The sequence below is a fragment of the Gobius niger genome (assembly GCF_951799975.1).
Source record: "Gobius niger genome assembly, chromosome: 14".
In the NCBI taxonomy this organism is placed as follows: domain Eukaryota; kingdom Metazoa; phylum Chordata; class Actinopteri; order Gobiiformes; family Gobiidae; genus Gobius; species Gobius niger.
In genome coordinates this window covers 32889617-32914156 of record NC_136865.1, presented here as the reverse complement: position 1 = coordinate 32914156, position 24540 = coordinate 32889617, and the positions used below count along the sequence as shown (strand labels likewise).

The 24540-nt window shown below is 46.9% G+C and overlaps 1 protein-coding gene across 1 annotated transcript in view; it reads right to left on the bottom strand.

Moving 5' to 3' along the window:
- LOC306973770 (autotaxin-like) overlaps positions 1–24540 on the bottom strand; it is a 70996-nt gene that overhangs the window by 13125 nt on the left and 33331 nt on the right. The window contains exons 16-22 of the mRNA XM_079570763.1: positions 20732–20810; positions 18785–18872; positions 10797–10969; positions 9191–9248; positions 6428–6567; positions 3836–3974; positions 1554–1722 (exon numbers count right to left, since the gene is read on the bottom strand). Of these exons, the coding sequence (XP_079426889.1) occupies positions 1554–1722; positions 3836–3974; positions 6428–6567; positions 9191–9248; positions 10797–10969; positions 18785–18872; positions 20732–20810 (846 nt within the window). The remainder of the gene's footprint in view (positions 1–1553; positions 1723–3835; positions 3975–6427; positions 6568–9190; positions 9249–10796; positions 10970–18784; positions 18873–20731; positions 20811–24540) is intronic.

Sequence of the window (24540 nt, the reverse complement as noted above, 5' to 3'; positions counted from 1 at the left end):
AAAAAAAATGACAAAAATCCATCAAAAAAATGACAAAAATCTATCAAAAAAGTGACAAAAATCCATCAAAAGTGACAAAAATCCATCAAAAAAATGACAAAAATCCATCAAAAAAAGACAAAAATCCATCAAAAAAGTGACAAAAATCCATCAAAAAAGTGACAAAAATCCATCAAAAAAGTGACAAAAATCCATTAAAAAAAAGACAAAAATTAATCAAAAAAGTGACAAAAATCCATCAAAAAAAATGACAAAAATCCATCAAAAAAGTGACAAAAATCCATCAAAAAAGTGACAAAAATCCAGCAAAAAAATGACAAAAATCCATTAAAAAAAAGACAAAAATCCATCAAAAAATTTGAAATGTAAAACTCAATAAACCCTGAAGTGACTGAAGTAGAGCCATTGTGAGAAACATCTGTGAGAAACATGTTTTTGTGAAGAAAATCAAAGTTTTGCCTCCGTGCCTCGCCTGAAGAGTCGAACCTTTCCTGCTACACGTGGATCCCAAACTTGTCAGTATTTGTGAGTGAATAAGCCTGGTCGAACACTTTTTATACACTGAGATAAGTTCTCACAGGAGCTTAGACGAGTTGATACGTCAAAGAGCCTCTCCCGATGGATTCCTACACACGCCTTTCAGTCACGTGACTTTTGTTGTTGTGGCGGCCATTTTGAACACCGAAGTAGAATGATGCAGTACTACAACATGTAGCAATATCTCTACTCTACTTTACTTACTTTTAATGTTTTCGAAAGCCCACATTTGCTTCTATCTATGCAAATAACTATAAAGCTACATTAAAACAAATGGTAACTATGGCAAAAGTCTAGTTTTAGTAGAACAAAATCAACCATTGTAGCAATTAGTGCAAAAAAACAAACAAAAAACACCTACATCTACAGCACCTACAGTAACTAAGTAAATTATTTTGAAAGTGTCAGTTCAGCATCAGTTCTTTTATGAGTCATTTTTTAACATGTTCTGTTGTTGATGTAACTGTGAAAGTTTAGCTACAACGCTCTGTGATTGATAAACACCAAGACACCACAACAGTGTTTCCTTAACTTTGTGAAAGGAGAGAAACAGCGCCCCCAATTTGACGCTGGTGGTCAAAAAGTGAACTGCATCTATATTTACCTTTGAGAATGAATGGAAGAGAGTTAGTATTAACCACACGCAGCGCAAAAGTAGGTCACTCACAGAATTGTTTTAAAAACACGTGAGTCAGTGTTTAAGACGTTAGCATGCTACCGGTTAGCATTTAGCTTCAACAGCTCAGCTCTGACCTCTGACCTCTGCCACATGTTGTTACTGTTTTCTTCTTGAGCAGTGATTACGAGTACATGATACACCCTGAGTAGAGATATTGTACATGTTGTAGTACTGCATCATTCTACTTCGGTGTTCAAAATGGCTGCCGGAGCTACGCGTGATGTCATTGGAAACGCACGTATAGCTCCGAACGGGGGTGAAGCTGGAAGCGACCGAGCTCTTCCACGGACACAAAGACCAGAGGTACGGATCAACTCGTCTAAGCTCAGGATGGAACAGGGTGGATGTTCTGAAGCTGGTGAGAAGGTCCTGGGTGGAAACTGGGTGAGCTGGTGAAGCTGGTGAGAAGGTCCAGGTGTTAAACTCACTCTTGAAGGCGGGAAACACGGGCACCGCGTTGGTGATGAGGGAGGCGTCGAACCTGGACTCAGCGGACGAGGCCAGCTCTGAAACATGAGAGCAGATACATGAGAGCACTGGCGAGTGTGGGGCCGAGTGTGAGGCTGAGTGTCAGGTAGGGCTGTGCAATTAATCTAAATTCGATTACGATTTCGATTACAAAAGTAAACGATTACAAAATTAGCATAATAACAAAAAAACGATTATAATTTTTTTTTTAATTTTTTTTTCCACATTTTTTTTTTTTTTAATTTTTGGATTTTTGTCACTTTTTTACGAAGGAGCATTGTAGTCAGTGAAAAAAAAAAAAAGTCTGTTTTAACGAGAAAAGTTCTGTTTTGACGAGAAAAGTTCTGTTTTAACGTGCAAAATAAATCCTGTTTTTACGAGTAAAGTTTCTGTTTTTATGAGCAAAATAAATCCTGTTTTTACGAGAAAAGTTTCAGATTCAGAAAGTGTAGCCTAATAGATGGGAGTATTATGTTTCCACTGACCTATAGGGGGCATGGTTCGTTAAGCCGCACTTCTACAAGGCTAGAATGAGAGCAGTATGTTGTATTGATGGCTGCCCCAATGTTCATTAAAAACAACATGTATCCTCCATCTGATTTCTGCACATCCTTTAATGTCAAGGATATTACAGAAAGTTTCTCAGATATCCCCACCATTGTTCAATGCGCTGGTTGTGGTTAGACTACTTGAACCAGTTATATAACATCTTTTGGCAAAATCGTCTGTATGTTCGTTTCTCCTCATTGATAAAGTATCCAGCGATTACTTTAGCTTAAACCCTACGGAATCTGCATAAACGGGGCAGTGGAGGCTTTGCACGAATGGTAATATGGTTACACGCCTATTCCACGAGTAGTGATCCGAAAGTAATCGCTGGATACTTTATCAATGAGGTGCTGTCACGTAAAGGTACTGCCACCCGAATACGCTCGGATCTGGGCACAGAGAACTGTTGTGTGGGGCAAATGCAAAACTTCCTCAGAAACGAACGATTTTGCCAAAAGATGTTATATAACTGGTTCAAGTAACCAGCGCATTGAACAATGGTGGGGATATCTGAGAAACTTTCTGAATCTGAAACTTTTCTCGTAAAAACAGGATTTATTTTGCTCATAAAAACAGAAACTTTACTCGTAAAAACAGGATTTATTTTGCACGTTAAAACAGAACTTTTCTCGTTAAAACAGAACTTTTCTCGTTAAAACAGGATTTATTTTGCACGTTAAAACAGAACTTTTCTCGTTAAAACAGAACTTTTCTCGTCAAAACAGACTTTTTTTTTTTTTCACTGACTACAATGCTCCTTCGTACTTTTTTGATGGATTTTTGTCATTTTTTTAATGGATTTTTGTCTTTTTTTTGATGGATTTTTGTCATTTTTTTGCTGGATTTTTGTCTTTTTTTTGCTGGATTTTTGTCTTTTTTTTGATGGATTTTTGTCATTTTTTTGCTGGATTTTTGTCACTTTTTTGCTGGATTTTTGTCACTTTTTTGCTGGATTTTTGTCACTTTTTTGATGGATTTTTGTCACTTTTTTGCTGGATTTTTGTCACTTTTTTGATGGATTTTTGTCATTTTTTTGCTGGATTTTTGTCATTTTTTCTGCTGGATTTTTGTCATTTTTTTGCTTGATTTTTGTCATTTCTTCTGCTGGATTTTTGTCCTTTTTTTTATGGATTTTTGTCATTTTTTTGCTGGATTTTTGCCACTTTTTTGATGGATTTTTGTCACTTTTTTGCTGGATTTTTGTCACTTTTTTGCTGGATTTTTGTCACTTTTTTGATGGATTTTTGTCACTTTTTTGATGGATTTTTGTCACTTTTTTGATGGATTTTTGTCACTTTTTTGATGGATTTTTGTCACTTTTTTGATGGATTTTTGTCATTGTTTTTATGGATTTTTTTAAAAGGCAACAAATAATCGTTTGAATAATCGTGATTTCAATTATGACAAAAATAATCGTGATTATTATTTTTTCAATAATCGAGCAGCCCTAGTGTCAGGCCGAGTGTGGGGCCTGGAGCTCGGGGCCTGGAGCTCGGGGCCTGGAGCTCGGGGCCTGGAGCTCGGGGCCTGGAGCTCGGGGCCTGGAGCTCGGGGCCTGGAGCTCGGGGCCTGGAGCTCGGGGCCTGGAGCTCGGGGCCTCACCTGGAGGGAAGAGGAAGCCGTGGCTGAGCGTGGGGCTCTGCTGGTAGAAGCTGCAGCTCTGACTGTGAACAGGAGCCACTCGAGGGTCGGCTCTGAGGCAGGTCTGAGGCGCCGGGTCAGGGAGCGTCAGCAAATCCCCCTGAGGAGAAGAAAACAGGAAACACTTTCAGACGGAGCCGCAGGAGGCGATGGAGGTCAGTGTTTCCCAAACGTTCTACTGCGGCGCCTCGTGGATGAAATGCGCAGTGTAAATAAAGTGTCCTTGCCTACAGGTGTTTTTCATGAGCATTAACCCCTTAACTCCCACCTGAACCGAGCACGTTTTCTCCAGTTTGGCTTTACCCCAATCCAAAAGCTTCTGGAAAAAAGGTGAGAAAATAGCGACAAAACTGAGACGAAAATGAATGGACGAAATGATGGAAATGTGACAAAAAAGTGAGAAAACATTGATAAAAAAGTGACGAAAAATGGATGAAAAAGTGCCAAAAAAAGACAAAATTGTGACAAAAATGTGATAAAAATTTGACAAAAAAAAAAAAACAAAATTGACAAAAAAATGACAAAAATGTGACAGAAAAAATATGAAAAAGTGGCAAAAATGTCACAGGAAATTGACAAAAAATGGATTAAAAAAATTACGAAAAAAATGACAGAAATGTGACAAAAAAATGACAAAAATTTGATAAAAATTTGACAAAAAAATGACAAAATGTGACAAAAAAAATATGAAAAAGTGGCAAAAATGTCACAGGAAATTGACAAAAAATGAAAAAAAAATGACGAAAAAATGAAAAAAATGATAAAAAACTGAAGAAAAAAATACCAAAATGTGATAAAAAATTGACAAAAAAAAAAAAAAAAATTGACAAAAAAATGACAAAAAAATGACAAAAAAACGACAAAAAAATGACAGAAATGTGACAGAAATGTGACAAAAAAAATACAAAAATTTGACGAAAAAGTGACAAAAAAATGTATTAAAAAGTGGCAAAAATGTCACAGGAAAATGACAAAAATGTGACAAAAAAATGACAAAAATGTGATAAAAAAATACAAAAATTTGACGAAAAAGTGACAAAAAAATTGATGAAACAGTGGCAAAAATTTGACTAAAAAAATTACAAAAATGTGACAAAGAAATTACAAAAAATACAAAAATTTGACGAAAAAGTGACAAAATGTGACAAAAAAAAATTATGAAAAAGTGGCAAAAATGTCACAGGAAATTGACAAAAAATAAAAAAAAAATGACCAAAATGTGACAAAAAAATGATGTAAAAAAAATCTGATGACGTGAGGAAAAAGATGCTCTCGGTTCAGGCGGGAGTTAAGAGGTTAATGCATGAATGTTGCAGGTTTTGACAGAGTTCAGCCTCGTAAAGTCGGGTGTTTCCGTTGGGCCTCTTGGCGCTCGCTGAGGTCACTCTGCTCCGACAGCTGCTCTGTGTTCACTGTGTTCACTGTGGTCACTGTGTTCACGCTCTCAAAGTGCCTCAGTTTCTGTCCGGCTGCAGAGAAAACAGACGTGTGTCCTCACAACGCGGGTCTGTGCAGTTTACGGCCAGGTCCTGGCTCTGGGTCCCGGCTCTGGGTCCCGGCCCCGGCTCTGGCCCCGGCTCTGGCTCTGTGACACTTCCAGAGCCTCGTCAGGGTCAGGTTCTCTCTCCACCATCGGGATTTACAAATCACCTTCAAATCCACACATGAAGAGGAGCTGAAGTCTCTCCAGGTCTGGTTCTCAGTGGGACACTCGGATCAGGGTCAAGGCTCACCTGGGCGGGGTTAGAGCTCACCTGGGCGGGGTTAGGGCTCACCTGGGCGGGGTTAGGGCTCACCTGGGCGGGGTTAGGGCACACCTGGGCGGGGCTAGGCTCACCTGGGCGGGTCAAGGCTCACCTGGGCGGGGTTGGGGTTCACCTGGGCGGGTCAGGGCTCACCTGGGCGGGGTTAGGCTCACCTGGGAAGGTTAGGGCTCACCTGGGAAGGTTAGGGCTCACCTGGGCGGGGTTAGGGCTCACCTGGGCGGGGTTAGGCTCACCTGGGCGGGGTTTGAGCTCACCTGGGCGGGGTTAGGGCTCACCTGGGCGGGGTTAGGCTCACCTGGGCGGGGTCAGGGCTCACCTGGGCGGGGTTTGAGCTCACCTGGGCGGGGTTAGGGCTCACCTGGGCGGGGATAGGGCTCACCTGGGCGGGTCAAGGGCTCACCTGGGCGGGTCAGTGGGCGGGGCTAGGGCTCACCTGGGCGGGTCAGTGGGCGGGGCGACGGCTCACCTGGGCGGGGTTAGGGCTCACCTGGGCGGGGTTAGGGCTCACCTGGGCGGGTCAGTGGGCGGGTTAGGGCTCACCTGGGCGGGTCAGTGGGCGGGGTTAGGCTCACCTGGGCGGGGTCTTGGCTCACCTGGGCGGGTTAGGGCTCACCTGGGCGGGGTCAAGGCTCACCTGGGCGGGCCAGTGGGCGGGGTCAGGGCTCACCTGGGCGGGTCAGTGGGCGGGGCTAGGGCTCACCTGGGCGGGGTCACGGCTCACCTGGGCGGGTCAGTGGGCGGGGCTAGGGCTCACCTGGGCGGGTCAGTGGGCGGGGCTAGGGCTCACCTGGGCGTGGACTGTAAAAGAGGCCCACAGCGGCAGACGAAGCTCTCGACTGAAGCCACTGACGAACTCCACGTGATGAAGCAACGAGAACTGAGTCTGGAAGAGGACGACGGGACGGCCGAACGGGAGGAGGGAGGAGTCTGAAACACAAGCGTTTAAACATCGTCATGACGACCGAACGGGAGGAGGGAGGAGTCTGAAACAGCAGTGGTGGAAGTGGAGATTTGTATCTGTTTTCCTCCCTTTACATCTTAGTTTTCATGTCCGATATAAAAATGATGATGTTTATTTGATGATGTTTTGTCTGCGAGGTGGGGGCGACCCGGAAGTAGAAAGGCCGTCTTTCCCGCGGGTTTTCATTCATAAATATTGACAGATTTGACATCCACGTGTCCTGCTAAGGGGCCCCGTGATGACGCTTTCACCCAAATATGGTGTTTTTCCATTACAAAAAAATGACAAAATGTGACAAAAATTTGACGAAATGACGAAAAAATGGCCGAAAAAATGACAAAAAATGACAAAAAAATGACAAAAAAATGACAAAAAATGACCAAAAAATGACAAAAAATGACAAAAAATGACAAAAAATGACAAAAAATGACAAAAAATGACGAAAAAATGACGAAAAAATGACAAAAAAATGACAAAATGTGACAAAAATTTGACGAAATGACGAAAAAATGGCCGAAAAAATGACCAAAAATGACAAAAAAATGACCAAAAAATGACAAAAAATGACCAAAAAATGACCAAAAAATGACAAAAAATGACAAAAAATGACAAAAAATGACGAAAAAATGACAAAAATTTGACGAAAAAATGACGGAAAAATGGTCGAAAAATGACCAAAAAATGACCAAAAAATGACCAAAAAATGACGTAAATGACAAAAAATGACTAAAAATTTATTCAAAAAATGACGAAAAAATGACAAAAAATGACTAAAAATTTATTCAAAAAATGACAAAAAATGACAAAAAAAATGGATAAAAAAATGACGAAAAAATGACGAAAAATGACAAAAAAATGATTAAAAAATTTATGAAAACAAATAAAAAAAAATGAAAAAAAATGAAACAAAAAAAATGACAGAAAAGTTACAAAAATGAGTGACATCCACGTGTCCTGCTAAGGGGCCCCGTGATGACGCTTTCACCCAAATATGGTGTTTTTCCATTACAAAAAAATGACAAAATGTGACAAAAATTTGACGAAATGACGAAAAAATGGCCGAAAAAATGACAAAAAATGACAAAAAAATGACAAAAAAATGACAAAAAATGACCAAAAAATGACAAAAAATGACAAAAAATGACAAAAAATGACAAAAAATGACGAAAAAATGACGAAAAAATGACAAAAAAATGACAAAATGTGACAAAAATTTGACGAAATGACGAAAAAATGGCCGAAAAAATGACCAAAAATGACAAAAAAATGACCAAAAAATGACAAAAAATGACCAAAAAATGACAAAAAAATGACAAAAAATGACAAAAAATGACAAAAAATGACGAAAAAATGACAAAAAATTGACGAAAAAATGACGGAAAAATGGTCGAAAAATGACCAAAAAATGACCAAAAAATGACCAAAAAATGACGTAAATGACAAAAAATGACTAAAAATTTATTCAAAAAATGACGAAAAAATGACAAAAAATGACTAAAAATTTATTCAAAAAATGACAAAAAATGACAAAAAAAATGGATAAAAAAATGACGAAAAAATGACGAAAAATGACAAAAAAATGATTAAAAAATTTATGAAAACAAATAAAAAAAAATGAAAAAAAATGAAACAAAAAAAATGACAGAAAAGTTACAAAAATGAGTGACATCCACGTGTCCTGCTAAGGGGCCCCGTGATGACGCTTTCACCCAAATATGGTGTTTTTCCTCCTACGAGACGCTGGAGCGGAAAAGTGGAAGAACGGGCCGAGCATGAGCACTCGCTACAAAACTTCAGGGCTGGTTTTCTCTAAATGAGAGAAGCCGCACTCGGGCAGAGCCTGAGCCCTTATAGAAGCTCCCACAGACTCCACACTTTACAGCCTGAGACACAACAACATTCTGAAGGTTTTTTCAGAGGGATTTTTTAATATCTGATTCCTAGCCTGATTTATTCAGCTTTGAAACCAAAAAAAACAGGCGGAATTTGAGTTTTTACAGATTTTTTCATTGATGATTAGTTTATTGAAAAACTAAACAAAAAAAATCTTAGTTACTAATATGTCAATAAAATAAAACCATAAAACTTAATCTGGCTCAATTCATTATTTTGATTTTGTTGCCCAAAATATAGGCAATTTTGGCCATTTTAATGCTGAAAATGCCTTATTTTTATGTGAAGACAAAATGACAGAAAAAATGCAATACATTTTTTCCTCATATTTATATCTGTGATGTTCAGCAGAAGTTTCACATTGACATCTCTACATTTATTTTTTTTCCCTATTTACCTGCAGTGTCTCGCCTTAATGTTCAAAAACAAAGACGCAGTGATGGATTCACGGCTCTTTTCTTGGAGCCGAGTCTTTGGGATCTGAAGCTGGATCGATCTAATCTAAAAGGAGTCACATGAAGCTCTAGAGCACAGATCTCTCACTGCGGCTCCGCTGTCGGGCTGATTCTTGTGTTCGTTTGGGGGGAAAAGATCCGGCGGTCTTAGCTTTCAAGTTTTAGATCATATAAAGGCATGTGAGGTCCTCGTCTGTCCCGGGGTGGGGGGGGAGGGGGGGGGGGGGGGAGTGAGACCTACTGTAGGAAAAGGCCTCGTCTGACGGCGTGAACGGCACCAGCGTCTCCTCCACTTTGTTCTGTTTCAGAAAACAAAGCATTTATGTCAGCGAGCAAGTGGGGAAACAAGAAGGAAAACATGGGAAAGAATGGGGGAACATGTAGGGAATAATGGGAGGGGAAGAGGGAACAAAAGGAACATGGGGAAAAAGAAATTTAAAAAATGTTGAAGAAAAAAAAATTACAAAATAGGAAATTTAAAGGGAAAAAATGGGGGGGGGGAAAAAGAGGAAAAAAACATGAATAAATTGGAAAAATATAACAAAAAAAATTCTATAAAACGGGGAAGAAATGGGCAAAATAAATGGGAGGAAATTTAAGAAAAAGGGGAAAAACGTTAAATGTTATAAAATGGTGAAAAAGACTGGAATAAGTGGGAAGAATAATTGTAAAAGAAATGTGGAAAATAAAATGTGCAGTTTATATAAAATTAAAAAAAAAGACAGAAAATGGGGGAAAAGAAATTTAAAAAAATGTTGAAAATATTTATTTTTTTTACAGGAAAAAACATGAATATATATTTAAAATTTAAAAAAAAACAAGTTTACATAAAATAAGGAAAATGAGAATAAAGAAATAAAAAAAATGTTGAAGAAAAAAAAATTACAAAATGAGAGGAAATTTACGGGGAAAAAATAAAGGGAAAAAACATGAAGAAATTGGGAAAATATAACAAAAAAAATTCTATAAAATGGGGAAAATAAGAAGGAAGAATTGTAAAAATAAAAAATGGGAGGAAATTTAAGAAAAAGGTCGAAAAAAGAGGGGGAAAATGTTATAAAATGGTGAAAAAGACTGGGATGATAAGTGGGAAGAATAATTGTAAAAGAAATGAAAGAAATTAAAAAAAGAAATGTGGAAAAAAGTGGAAAATAAAATGTGAAGTTTATATAAAATGAAAAAAAAAAGACGGAAAATGGGGAAAAAAGAAATTAAAAAAAATTGTTGATTTTTTTTTTATGGGAAAAAATGTGAATACAAAACAAACTTTACATAAAAGGGAAATGGAAAAAAAGGAAAAAAAAATGTTGAAGAAAAAAATAATTACAAAATGAGAGGAAATTTACGGGGGAAAAAATAGAGGGAAAAACATGAATAAATTAGGAAAATATAAAAAAAAATTCTATAAAATGGGAAAGGAAATTTAAGAAAAAGGGGAAAAACGATAAATGTTATAAAATAACAATATAATAATAATTGTAAAAGAAATGGGGGAAATTAAAAAAAGAAATGTGGAAAAAGTGGAAAATAAAATGTGAAGTTTATATAAAATGGGGAAAAATTAAAAAAAATAGTGGGAAGAACTGTGTAAAAAGAAAAAGGGAGAAAATGGAAGGGCGGGAAAAATGGGAAAAAATGACAGAAAAAGGGGGAAAAAATAAATTAAAAAATGGTTGAAAAAAAAAAAAAAACGGTAAAAAACGTGAATATATAAAAAAAAAATAAAAAAAAAAGTTGACAGAAAATAAGGCCAAAATGGGAAAAAAAGTAAGAAAAATAAAGTAAGAAAATATTTTTTTTTTGTAAAACTCTCCAGACTGATGTATTTTCCAGAATGTGTGTCTGACCTCGTCGTCGCAGCTGCAGCCAAGGTCAAGTCCCGCCTCCGCCTCGGGGTCCAGCGGCGGCGTGGGTGATGTCACTTCCTGCGGGGCCTCGGGGGAAAACGGAGGCTCGCGGAGCAGGTCGTTCAGGCTCCCGTACGTGCCGTTGTTCGGGGCCGGACTCAGGCCCAGGAGGTCTGAGACAGAGACAATGTGGGTCAGTGTGGGTCAGTGTGTGTCAGTGTGGGTCAGTGTGTGGGTCAGTGTGGGTCAGTGTGGGTCAGTGTGAGTCAGTGTGGGTCAGTGTGAGTCCGTGTGGGTCAGTGTGTGTCAGTGTGGATCAGTGTGTGTCAGTGTGGGTCAGTGTGTGTCAGTGTGGGTCAGTGTGTGTCAGTGTGGGTCAGTGTGGGTCAGTGTGGGTCAGTGTGGGTCAGTGTGTGGGTCAGTGTGGGTCAGTGTGGGTCAGTGTTGGTCAGTGTGGGTCAGTGTGTGGGTCAGTGTGGGTCAGTGTGGGTCAGTGTGTGGGTCAGTGTGGGTCAGTGTGGGTCAGTGAGGGTCAGTGTGGGTCAGTGTGGGTCAGTGTGTGGGTCAGTGTGGGTCAGTGTGGGTCAGTGAGGGTCAGTGTGGGTCAGTGTGTGTCAGTGTGGGTCAGTGTGTGGGTCAGTGTGGGTCAGTGTGGGTCAGTGTTGGTCAGTGTGGGTCAGTGTGTGGGTCAGTGTGAGTCAGTGTGTGGGTCAGTGTGGGTCAGTGTGTGGGTCAGTGTGTGGGTCAGTGGGGGTCAGTGTGGGTCAGTGTGGGTCAGTGTGTGGGTCAGTGTGTGGGTCAGTGTGGGTCAGTGTGAGGGTCAGTGTGGGTCAGTGTGGGTCAGTGTGGGTCAGTGTGTGGGTCAGTGTGGGTCAGTGTGGGTCAGTGTTGGTCAGTGTGGGTCAGTGTGTGGGTCAGTGTGAGTCAGTGTGTGGGTCAGTGTGGGTCAGTGTGTGGGTCAGTGGGGGTCAGTGTGGGTCAGTGTGGGTCAGTGTGTGGGTCAGTGTGTGGGTCAGTGGGGGTCAGTGTGGGTCAGTGTGGGTCAGTGTGTGGGTCAGTGTGTGGGTCAGTGTGGGTCAGTGTGGGTCAGTGTGTGGGTCAGTGGGGGTCAGTGTGGGTCAGTGTGGGTCAGTGTGTGGGTCAGTGTGGGTCAGTGTGGGTCAGTGTGTGGGTCAGTGTGTGGGTCAGTGTGGGTCAGTGTGGGTCAGTGTGTGGGTCAGTGTGGGTCAGTGTGGGTCAGTGTGGGTCAGTGTGAGGGTCAGTGTGGGTCAGTGTGTGGGTCAGTGTGGGTCAGTGTGTGTCAGTGTGGGTCAGTGTGGGTCAGTGTGAGGGTCAGTGTGTGTCAGTGTGGGTCAGTGTGTGGGTCAGTGTGTGGGTCAGTGTGTGGGTCAGTGTGTGTCAGTGTGGGTCAGTGTGTGGGTCAGTGTGGGTCAGTGTGGGTCAGTGTGAGGGTCAGTGTGTGTCAGTGTGGGTCAGTGTGTGGGTCAGTGTGTGTCAGTGTGGGTCAGTGTGGGTCAGTGTGGGTCAGTGTGTGGGTCAGTGTGTGGGTCAGTGTGTGTCAGTGTGTGTCAGTGTGTGGGTCAGTGTGGGTCAGTGTGTGGGTCAGTGTGTGGGTCAGTGTGGGTCAGTGAGGGTCAGTGTGTGGGTCAGTGAGGGTCAGTGTGTGGGTCAGTGAGGGTCAGTGTGTGGGTCAGTGTGTGGGTCAGTGTGGGTCAGTGAGGGTCAGTGTGTGGGTCAGTGAGGGTCAGTGTGTGGGTCAGTGTGTGGGTCAGTGTGTGTCAGTGTGTGTCAGTGTGTGGGTCAGTGTGGGTCAGTGTGTGGGTCAGTGTGGGTCAGTGTGGGTCAGTGTGGGTCAGTGAGGGTCAGTGTGTGGGTCAGTGAGGGTCAGTGTGTGGGTCAGTGTGTGGGTCAGTGTGTGTCAGTGTGTGTCAGTGTGTGGGTCAGTGTGGGTCAGTGTGTGGGTCAGTGTGGGTCAGTGTGTGGATCAGTGTGGGTCAGTGTGGGTCAGTGTGGGTCAGTGTGGGTCAGTGTGTGGGTCAGTGTGTGTCAGTGTGGGTCAGTGTGGGTCAGTGTGGGTCAGTGAGGGTCAGTGTGTGGGTCAGTGAGGGTCAGTGTGTGGGTCAGTGTGTGGGTCAGTGTGTGTCAGTGTGTGTCAGTGTGTGGGTCAGTGTGGGTCAGTGTGTGGGTCAGTGTGGGTCAGTGTGGGTCAGTGTGGGTCAGTGAGGGTCAGTGTGTGGGTCAGTGAGGGTCAGTGTGTGGGTCAGTGTGTGGGTCAGTGTGTGTCAGTGTGTGTCAGTGTGTGGGTCAGTGTGGGTCAGTGTGTGGGTCAGTGTGGGTCAGTGTGTGGATCAGTGTGGGTCAGTGTGGGTCAGTGTGGGTCAGTGTGGGTCAGTGTGGGTCAGTGTGTGGATCAGTGTGGGTCAGTGTGGGTCAGTGTGTGGGTCAGTGTGGGTCAGTGTGGGTCAGTGTGGGTCAGTGTGGGTCAGTGTGGGTCAGTGTGTGGGTCAGTGTGTGGATCAGTGTGGGTCAGTGTGGGTCAGTGTGGGTCAGTGTGGGTCAGTGTGGGTCAGTGTGTGGGTCAGTGTGTGGATCAGTGTGGGTCAGTGTGGGTCAGTGTGGGTCAGTGTGGGTCAGTGTGGGTCAGTGTGTGGATCAGTGTGGGTCAGTGTGGGTCAGGGTGTGGGTCAGTGTGTGGGTCAGTGTGGGTCAGTGTGGGTCAGTGTGGGTCAGTGTGTGGGTCAGTGTGTGGGTCAGTGTGTGGGTCAGTGTGTGGATCAGTGTGGGTCAGTGTGGGTGAGTGTGGGTCAGTGTGGGTCAGTGTGTGGATCAGTGTGGGTCAGTGTGGGTCAGTGTGGGTCAGTGAAGGTCAGTGAGGGTCAGTGAGGGTCAGTGTGTGGGTCAGTGAGGGTCAGTGTGGGTCAGTGTGGGTCAGTGTGGGTCAGTGTGTGGGTCAGTGTGGGTCAGTGTGTGGGTCAGTGTGTGGGTCAGTGTGTGGGTCAGTGTGGGTCAGTGTGGGTCAGTGTGGGTCAGTGTGGGTCAGTGTGTGGGTCAGTGTGGGTCAGTGTGGGTCAGTGTGGGTCAGTGTGTGGGTCAGTGTGGGTCAGTGTGTGTCAGTGTGTGGGTCAGTGTGGGTCAGTGTGTGTCAGTGTGTGGGTCAGTGTGGGTCAGTGTGTGTCAGTGTGGGTCTGTGTGGGTCAGTGTGTGTCAGTGTGAGTCAGTGTGTGGGTCAGTGTGGGTCAGTGTGGGTCAGTGTGGGTCAGTGTGGGTCAGTGTGTGGGTCAGTGTGGGTCAGTGTGTGTCAGTGTGTGGGTCAGTGTGGGTCAGTGTGTGTCAGTGTGTGGGTCAGTGTGGGTCAGTGTGTGTCAGTGTGGGTCTGTGTGGGTCAGTGTGTGTCAGTGTGAGTCAGTGTGTGGGTCAGTGTGGGTCAGTGTGGGTCAGTGAGGGGGTCAGTGTGGGTCAGTGTGTGGGTCAGTGTGTGGGTCAGTGTGGGTCAGTGTGGGTCAGTGTGGGTCAGTGAGGGTCAGTGTGGGTCAGTGTGGGTCAGTGTGGGTCAGTGTGGGTCAGTGTGGGTCAGTGTGGGTCAGTGTGTGGGTCAGTGTGTGGGTCAGTGAGGGTCAGTGAGGGTCAGTGAGGGTCAGTGTGTGGGTCAGTGTGGGTCAGTGTGGGTCAGTGAGGGTCAGTGTGTGGGTCAGTGTGTGGGTCAGTGTGGGTCAGTGTGGGTCAGTGTGGGTCAGTGTGGGTCAGTGTGTGGGTCAGTGTGGGTCAGTGTGGGTCAGTGTGGGTCAGTGAGGGTCAGTGTGGGTCAGTGTGTGGGTCAGTGTGTGGGTCAGTGTGGGTCAGTGTGTGGGTCAGTGTGTGGGTCAGTGTGGGTCAGTGTGTGGGTCAGTGTGGGTCAGTGTGGGTCAGTGTGTGGGTCAGTGTGGGTCAGTGTGGGTCAGTGTGGGTCAGTGTGGGTCAGTGTGGGTCAGTGTGTGGGTCAGTGTGTGGATCAGTGTGGGTCAGTGTGGGTCAGTGTGGGTCAGTGTGGGTCAGTGTGGGTCAGTGTGTGGGTCAGTGTGTGGATCAGTGTGGGTCAGTGTGGGTCAGTGTGGGTCAGTGTGGGTCAGTGTGGGTCAGTGTGTGGATCAGTGTGGGTCAGTGTGGGTCAGGGTGTGGGTCAGTGTGTGGGTCAGTGTGGGTCAGTGTGGGTCAGTGTGGGTCAGTGTGTGGGTCAGTGTGTGGGTCAGTGTGTGGGTCAGTGTGTGGATCAGTGTGGGTCAGTGTGGGTGAGTGTGGGTCAGTGTGGGTCAGTGTGTGGATCAGTGTGGGTCAGTGTGGGTCAGTGTGGGTCAGTGAAGGTCAGTGAGGGTCAGTGAGGGTCAGTGTGTGGGTCAGTGAGGGTCAGTGTGGGTCAGTGTGGGTCAGTGTGGGTCAGTGTGTGGGTCAGTGTGGGTCAGTGTGTGGGTCAGTGTGTGGGTCAGTGTGTGGGTCAGTGTGGGTCAGTGTGGGTCAGTGTGGGTCAGTGTGGGTCAGTGTGTGGGTCAGTGTGGGTCAGTGTGGGTCAGTGTGGGTCAGTGTGTGGGTCAGTGTGGGTCAGTGTGTGTCAGTGTGTGGGTCAGTGTGGGTCAGTGTGTGTCAGTGTGTGGGTCAGTGTGGGTCAGTGTGTGTCAGTGTGGGTCTGTGTGGGTCAGTGTGTGTCAGTGTGAGTCAGTGTGTGGGTCAGTGTGGGTCAGTGTGGGTCAGTGTGGGTCAGTGTGGGTCAGTGTGTGGGTCAGTGTGGGTCAGTGTGTGTCAGTGTGTGGGTCAGTGTGGGTCAGTGTGTGTCAGTGTGTGGGTCAGTGTGGGTCAGTGTGTGTCAGTGTGGGTCTGTGTGGGTCAGTGTGTGTCAGTGTGAGTCAGTGTGTGGGTCAGTGTGGGTCAGTGTGGGTCAGTGAGGGGGTCAGTGTGGGTCAGTGTGTGGGTCAGTGTGTGGGTCAGTGTGGGTCAGTGTGGGTCAGTGTGGGTCAGTGAGGGTCAGTGTGGGTCAGTGTGGGTCAGTGTGGGTCAGTGTGGGTCAGTGTGGGTCAGTGTGGGTCAGTGTGTGGGTCAGTGTGTGGGTCAGTGAGGGTCAGTGAGGGTCAGTGAGGGTCAGTGTGTGGGTCAGTGTGGGTCAGTGTGGGTCAGTGAGGGTCAGTGTGTGGGTCAGTGTGTGGGTCAGTGTGGGTCAGTGTGGGTCAGTGTGGGTCAGTGTGGGTCAGTGTGTGGGTCAGTGTGGGTCAGTGTGGGTCAGTGTGGGTCAGTGAGGGTCAGTGTGGGTCAGTGTGTGGGTCAGTGTGTGGGTCAGTGTGGGTCAGTGTGTGGGTCAGTGTGTGGGTCAGTGTGGGTCAGTGTGTGGGTCAGTGTGGGTCAGTGAGGGTCAGTGTGTGGGTCAGTGTGGGTCAGTGTGTGGGTCAGTGTGGGTCAGTGAGGGGGTCAGTGTGGGTCAGTGTGTGGGTCAGTGTGTGGGTCAGTGAGGGTCAGTGTGTGGGTCAGTGTGGGTCAGTGAGGGTCAGTGTGTGGGTCAGTGTGTGGGTCAGTGTGGGTCAGTGTGGGTCAGTGTGTGTCAGTGTGTGGGTCAGTGTGGGTCAGTGTGTGGGTCAGTGTGGGTCAGTGTGGGTCAGTGTGTGTCAGTGTGTGTCAGTGTGTGTGTCAGTGTGTGGGTCAGTGTGGGTCAGTGTGGGTCAGTGTGGGTCAGTGTGTGTGTCAGTGTGTGGGTCAGTGTGGGTCAGTGTGTGGGCCAGTGTGGGTCAGTGTGTGTCAGTGTGTGGGTCAGTGTGGGTCAGTGTGGGTCAGTGTGGGTCAGTGTGGGTCAGTGTGTGGGTCAGTGTGGGTCAGTGTGGGTCAGTGTGGGTCAGTGTGTGGGTCAGTGTGGGTCAGTGTGTGTCAGTGTGTGGGTCAGTGTGGGTCAGTGTGGGTCAGTGTGTGGGTCAGTGTGGGTCAGTGTGGGTCAGTGTGGGTCAGTGTGGGTCAGTGTGGGTCAGTGTGGGTCAGTGTGTGGGTCAGTGAGGGTCAGTGTGGGTCAGTGAGGGTCAGTGTGTGGGTCAGTGTGGGTCAGTGTGTGGGTCAGTGTGGGTCAGTGTGGGTCAGTGTGGGTCAGTGTGGGTCAGTGTGGGTCAGTGAGTCAGTGTGGGTCAGTGTGGGTCAGTGTGTGGGTCAGTGTGGGTCAGTGTGTGGGTCAGTGTGTGGGTCAGTGTGGGTCAGTGTGGGTCAGTGTGGGTCAGTGTGTGTGTCAGTGTGTGGGTCAGTGTGGGTCAGTGTGTGGGCCAGTGTGGGTCAGTGTGGGTCAGTGAGGGTCAGTGTGTGGGTCAGTGTGGGTCAGTGTGGGTCAGTGTGTGGGTCAGTGTGGGTCAGTGTGTGGGTCAGTGTGTGGGTCAGTGTGGGTCAGTGTGGGTCAGTGTGTGGGTCAGTGTGGGTCAGTGTGTGGGTCAGTGTGTGGGTCAGTGTGAGTCAGTGTGTGTCAGTGTGGGTCAGTGTGGGTCAGTGTGTGGGTCAGTGTGGGTCAGTGTGAGTCAGTGTGGGTCAGTGAGGGTCAGTGTGTGGGTCAGTGTGGGTCAGTGTGAGTCAGTGTGGGTCAGTGTGTGGGTCAGTGAGGGTCAGTGTGGGTCAGTGTGTGGGTCAGTGTGGGTCAGTGTGTGGGTCAGTGTGTGGGTCAGTGTGTGGGTCAGTTTGTGGGTCAGTGTGGGTCAGTGAGGGTCAGTGTGTGTCAGTGTGTGTCAGTGTGTGTCAGTGTGGGTCAGTGTGTGTCAGTGTGGGTCAGTGTGGGTCAGTGTGTGTGTCAGTGTGGGTCAGTGTGTGTGTCAGTGTGGGTCAGTGTGGGTCAGTGAGGGTCAATGAGGGTCAGTGTGGGTCAGTGTGGGTCAGTGTGGGTGTCAGTGTGGGTCAGTGTGGGTCAGTGTGGGTCAGTGTGTGGGTCAGTGTGGGTCAGTGTGTGTGTCAGTGTGGGTCAGTGTGGGTCAGTGTGGGTCAGTGTGGGTCAGTGTGGGTCAGTGTGTGTGTCAGTGTGGGTCAGTGTGTGGGTCAGTGTGGGTGTCAGTGTGTGGGTCAGTGTGTGGGTCAGTGTGTGGGTCAGTGTGGGTCAGTGTGTGTGTCAGTGTGGGTCAGTGTGGGTCAGTGTGGGTGAGTGTGTGTCAGTGTGGGTCAGTGTGGGTCAGTGTGTGTGTCAGTGTGGGTCAGTGTGTGGGTCAGTGTGGGTCAGTGTGTGGGTCAGTGTGTGGGTCAGTGTGGGTCAGTGTGGGTCAGTGTGTGTCAGTGTGGGTCAGTGTGGGTCAGTGTGTGTGTCAGTGTGGGTCAGTGTGTGGGTCAGTGTGGGTGTCAGTGTGTGGGTCAGTGTGTGGGTCAGTGTGTGGGTCAGTGTGGGTCAGTGTGGGTCAGTGTGAGTCAGTGTGAGGGTCAGTGTGGGTCAGTGTGGGTCAGTGTGTGGGTCAGTGTGTGGGTCAGTGTGAGTCAGTGTGAGGGTCAGTGTGGGTCAGTGTGGGTCAGTGTGGGGGTCAGTGTGGGTCAGTGTGTGGGTCAGTGTGGGTCAGTGTGGGTCAGTGTGGGGGTCAGTGTGGGTCAGTGTGGGTCAGTGTGTGGGTCAGTGTGGGCCAGTGTGGGTCAGTGTGTGTCAGTGTGGGTCAGTGTGTGTGTCAGTGTGTGGGTCAGTGTGGGTCAGTGTGTGGGTCAGTGTGTGGGTCAGTGTGGGTCAGTGTGGGTCAGTGTGAGTCAGTGTGGGTCAGTGTGGGTCAGTGTGGGGGAAAAATACTGGAAAAAAGAAACAAATTCACTAAAAAAAATAAAAAAAATAAAAATCGAAGGGAAAAAATGCCCCAAAAAAATCTGCAAAAATTTTAAAAACAGACAGGGTAAATGTAAAATAAATCCAGAAAAAAAGAAAAAAGTCCAAAAACAAAAATGCAACAAAAAGCAGAAAAATAAAAAAATATGATGAAATGTGGCAAAAATCTGGGGATAACAATGCAGGGAAAAATGTAGGGACTGATGTAGAGACTCACCGCACATGACGTTGTAGAGCTCGATGTTCTCGAACTCCGGCACCTGCTTCTGGAACTGGAAACTGGGTCCATGTCCGATGAAGATGGTCTGAGGAACAGACTCAGGTTTACTCAGGATGCCCTTCCTCACAGACAGGTTTACTCAGGATGCCCTTCCTCACACTCAGGTTTACTCAGGATGCCCTTCCTCACAGGTTTACTCAGGATGCCCTTCCTCACAGGTTTACTCAGGATGCCCTGCCTCACACTCAGGTTTACTCAGGATGCCCTTCCTCACAGGTTTACTCAGGATGCCCTTCCTCACAGGTTTACTCAGGATGCCCTTCCTCACACTCAGGTTTACTCAGGATGCCCTTCCTCACAGGTTTACTCAGGATGCCCTGCCTCACACTCAGGTTTACTCAGGATGCCCTTCCTCACAGGTTTACTCAGGATGCCCTTCCTCACAGGTTTACTCAGGATGCCCTGCCTCACACTCAGGTTTACTCAGGATGCCCTTCCTCACAGGTTTACTCAGGATGCCCTTCCTCACACTCAGGTTTACTCAGGATGCCCTTCCTCTTCCTCACAGGTTTACTCAGGATGCCCTTCCTCACAGGTTTACTCAGGATGCCCTTCCTCACACTCAGGTTTACTCAGGATGCCCTTCCTCTTCCTCACAGGTTTACTCAGGATGCCCTTCCTCACACTCAGGTTTACTCAGGATGCCCTTCCTCTTCCTCACAGGTTTACTCAGGATGCCCTTCCTCACAGGTTTACTCAGGATGCCCTTCCTCACACTCAGGTTTACTCAGGATGCCCTTCCTCTTCCTCACAGGTTTACTCAGGATGCCCTTCCTCACACTCAGGTTTACTCAGGATGCCCTTCCTCACAGGTTTACTCAGGATGCCCTTCCTCACAGGTTTACTCAGGATGCCCTTCCTCACAGGTTTACTCAGGATGCCCTTCCTCACACTCAGGTTTACTCAGGATGCCCTTCCTCACAGGTTTACTCAGGATGCCCTGCCTCACACTCAGGTTTACTCAGGATGCCCTTCCTCACAGGTTTACTCAGGATGCCCTGCCTCACACTCAGGTTTACTCAGGATGCCCTTCCTCCCAGGTTTACTCAGGATGCCCTTCCTCACAGACAGGTTTACTCAGGATGCCCTTCCTCACACTCAGGTTTACTCAGGATGCCCTTCCTCACAGGTTTACTCAGGATGCCCTGCCTCACACTCAGGTTTACTCAGGATGCCCTTCCTCACAGGTTTACTCAGGATGCCCTGCCTCACACTCAGGTTTACTCAGGATGCCCTTCCTCCCAGGTTTACTCAGGATGCCCTGCCTCACAGGTTTACTCAGGATGCCCTTCCTCACAGGTTTACTCAGGATGCCCTGCCTCACACTCAGGTTTACTCAGGATGCCCTTCCTCCCAGGTTTACTCAGGATGCCCTGCCTCACAGGTTTACTCAGGATGCCCTGCCTCACAGGTTTACTCAGGATGCCCTTCCTCACAGGTTTACTCAGGATGCCCTGCCTCACAGGTTTACTCAGGATGCCCTTCCTCACACTCAGGTTTACTCAGGATGCCCTTCCTCACAGGTTTACTCAGGATGCCCTTCCTCACAGGTTTACTCAGGATGCCCTTCCTCTCAGGTTTACTCAGGATGCCCTTCCTCACAGGTTTACTCAGGATGCCCTGCCTCACAGACAGGTTTACTCAGGATGCCCTTCCTCACACTCAGGTTTACTCAGGATGCCCTTCCTCACAGGTTTACTCAGGATGCCCTTCCTCACAGGTTTACTCAGGATGCCCTTCCTCACAGGTTTACACAGGATGCCCTTCCTCACACTCAGGTTTACTCAGGATGCCCTTCCTCACAGACAGGTTTACTCAGGATGCCCTGCCTCACACTCAGGTTTACTCAGGATGCCCTTCCTCACGGGTGGAGGTGTGACTCACCCTCATGCTGGTGATCTTGTTGTCGAAGCCGTGGTCTCCGTTGAAAAGGCAGCGTCCTCTCAACTTCTCGGGCATTTTCCTGAAACAGAAACAGACCTGAGTTTCATCAGAAATGAGGCTTAAAGAGGAACTAAACTGTCCGAGGAAAATCAGACCAAACTGTCGCTTTAATGTGTTTATTCTCTGATGTTTTGTTTGGAAAAGTTTTTGAAAGTTAAAAACAATAAGCCTGTCTGTGTCTCTCTGGTCTTTCCCACTGACATGTTTGGTATCCACGTGGAGCACAAAAGACTATAATATGGTCATTTTCTTTGTGGGAGACAGTTTAAAGCAGTACTAAGTAACTCTTCCCCCTAAAGGCCATAAGCGCAACTGCAAGTGTCGTAGCAAGTTACGATTTCTTAACTTATTAATTGTCTTGTAGAGTAAATCCTACGTTGACAGGAAGACGAAGGGAGAGAGAGTTACTGTGCATCCAATTATACAATAGAAATATTTTTTTTCACTCAAACTTGGCTGTAAATACTGTTTAAAGTGACGTTAGCCGCAGTTAGCTTTGCCCGTTAGCATGTTAGCTTCTTCTTCGTGATTACATTAGTGTGTATTGCTTTCTCCGGACCGGTGGCAGTCAAGAGACACCAGGGGGCGATGAAAGACCCTCCAATCATCCCATAAACAGTTGTATCACCCCCACAGGGACGACGGGGAGGGTTTATTAAGGTAAACAAGTTACTTAGTACTGCTTTAACACAATTTAAACCCAGCTCTGAACATTATTCAGATTTCACCACATGTTTGTGACCGTATAATCCCAGGGCCAGATCTTGTGGTTCATAGCGCAGAATGTAGAGCAGACGACTGCGCAGACGGGTGGAGCTCCCTGCAATCTTCAGTGTCATACCTGGTGCCAAAAGTGGGCAGGACAGGAGGGGGGACAGACTCACATTGCGATGTTGTGGTGTCGCCCCCTCCCCATGCTTTCCCCAGAGCTGCGGGAGGCGGTGGTTTGCGAGGGGGGGGTGAGGGGGGGGGGTTCTCCTGTAAACGCATAACATACTGATGCAGCGCAATGTTTAATAAAGATAAAAGAAATAAAAGTGTCCCTCCATTCGCTGCAGATCCAAGCTGAGCGGGCGGGACAAAGAGGCCTCGCGCTGACACCGATCGAATGTGCAAAGTTACGAAATGTAAAGGATTTAACTGATCATAAACTGTCATATCGGCTGTGGAGGAGTTACAGAGTTATGCAGCAGCTACAAGAAAACTGTAGCTATTGGAACATTTGAGCTACAGCTGCAGGATTCTTGGAGCGGCTGAATTGGAAAAAATGATCCCTGTGAAATGTGCTTCTTCCTTTTGGACTGAGCTGTGGCTACAGGAGCATCATCAGGAGGGAAACACTGACACACGATGGAAACGTCTCCTTAAAACTCAGATCTGACCTGGTTTTGTGGCACTTGAGGCACGTGTGGTTTATTTATGGAAAACTGTTGTTGTTTTGGTGTTGGGAGTGAGCACGTTGATCTACAGTATCAAAGAAAAACCGTGCGTAACCGATGCTCAAACAGACTTTTCAAGGCAATTTCGCTTTTGTTTTCAATTTGACGTCGATTCTAAGGAAGAAGACAAGGCAGCGCGATGTAAAGAGGAACATAATGTGAAGGTTTCCACAGAAGAGCAGCTCCGAGTGCTGCTTGTAATGAACCACGCCTTACCCCCAGATTCCACATTCTCCGTGCTCGCCCCGCTCCACTCCGCTCCGAGGGATCTACGTCGCCTCTCCGCGATAAAAATACGGATCAGCTCTATTTTCAGGTCCGTCTGTGCCCCGTCAGCTCCGGCCGGATCAAGCTCCACAGTTCAGACGCACCAAACGGGAAAGAGAACGACAACAATATCCGTATTTTCAAAGTAAACACCCTCTGAGCGGACTTTACTTTAACAAAAATGTCACTATTTCACACAAGGTGACCTCGATAATTCCCTCTGGGGAGTTTGTTTTCACAAAAACAACCACACGACCCGGTTAAGCTTCTGTTGCTTTCGTTCACGTAACTTTTTGTCCTGCCTCTCTCTCCCTCGCGCATGAGGGGGGCACCAATGGCCACTGGCTGCCCTGCTTTTTGACCACAAACGTGGGGGCCGCCATTGCTCCGCCGTTGCTGCAGTACCTCCATATCGCCGCTAGGCCCCCATTGAAAAGCATTGGACTTTAGACACGTTAAAAACTACTTTAACGCCTGGTTTCAACGCCTGAGATAACGCTGGGTTAGTCACAATATATGAAACCAGGCTGGTTTTCGTAATATGATTTTTTGAAATCTCGTACTTAACGAGGCTCGGACTGTTAGCATTGGAGCAGCGCGAGCTACACGTCACGCAAGGGCCGAGTCTACGGTGAAGATCCCGCCCTTATGCCCTTTTTAGGAACATGCTTCGTCAGAGCTGGGGAGGGGGAGCCTGTAAATCCGCCATGAATTCCCCCACGGCCGTGGTCATTATGGTAAACGGGGAGGAGTGAGCAGAAGACGTCCATTTTTTTTTACAGTCTATGGGGGGCGCATGAGGGGGGCACAGGCTTCATGCTTCAACGCGGCATAGCTCGCATGCTCATAAATAGTTGTTTATTATTTTATTGGGAGGTTTATTTCTCAAAGTCGTTGCTTTGTGCGCGTGCTCCTCGTGGAGCTGGAGCACTGACGGAGAGGACCGGGGCGGACTGAGCGGAGACAGTGGGCGTTGATGTCGCAGCCGTTCGGAGTCGGGGGGGAGCAGAGTGGAGCTGAGCGCACTGGCGGATGATGTGGAATCCCGGGGTCAGTCGCCTCTTTTTCTTAAATAACGCCCTCTCCCTCGTGCCCCAGCCTTTAGCGCCACACGCAAGATCGCGCGTACACCACGTTGCGTTTAGAGATGCGCACGGACTTCGCCGGGCACAAGATCTGGCCCTCAGAGTCTGCCGTAAACAGTTAAAGGAGCTGTAAATAAATGCTCCTGATGTGTGAAGTCTGCCGTGTTCTGATGTGGGGATGTTGTGTGTGTTGTGGATGTTGTGGATGTTGTGGATGTTGTAGATGTTGTGGATGTTGTGGATGATGTGGATGTTGTAGATGTTGTAGATGTTGTGGATGATGTGGATGTTGTAGATGTTGTAGATGTTGTGGATGTTGTGGATGTTGTGGATGTTGTGGATGTTGTGGATGTTGTGGATGTTGTGGATGTTGTGGATGTTGTGGATGTTGTGGATGATGTGGATGTTGTGGATGTTGTAGATGTTGTGGATGATGTGGATGTTGTAGATGTTGTGGATGTTGTGGATGTTGTGGATGTTGTGGATGTTGTAGATGTTGTGGATGTTGTGGATGTTGTGGATGTTGTGGATGTTGTGGATGTTGTGGATGATGTGGATGTTGTAGATGTTGTAGATGTTGTGGATGTTGTGGATGTTGTGGATGTTGTGGATGTTGTGGATGTTGTGGATGTTGTGGATGATGTGGATGTTGTAGATGTTGTAGATGTTGTGGATGTTGTGGATGTTGTGGATGTTGTGGATGTTGTGGATGTTGTGGATGTTGTGGATGATGTGGATGTTGTGGATGTTGTAGATGTTGTGGATGTTGTGGATGATGTGGATGTTGTAGATGTTGTGGATGTTGTGGATGTTGTGGATGTTGTGGATGTTGTAGATGTTGTAGATGTTGTGGATGTTGTAGATGTTGTAGATGTTGTGGATGTTGTGGATGTTGTGGATGTTGTAGATGTTGTGGATGTTGTAGATGTTGTGGATGTTGTGGATGTTGTGGATGTTG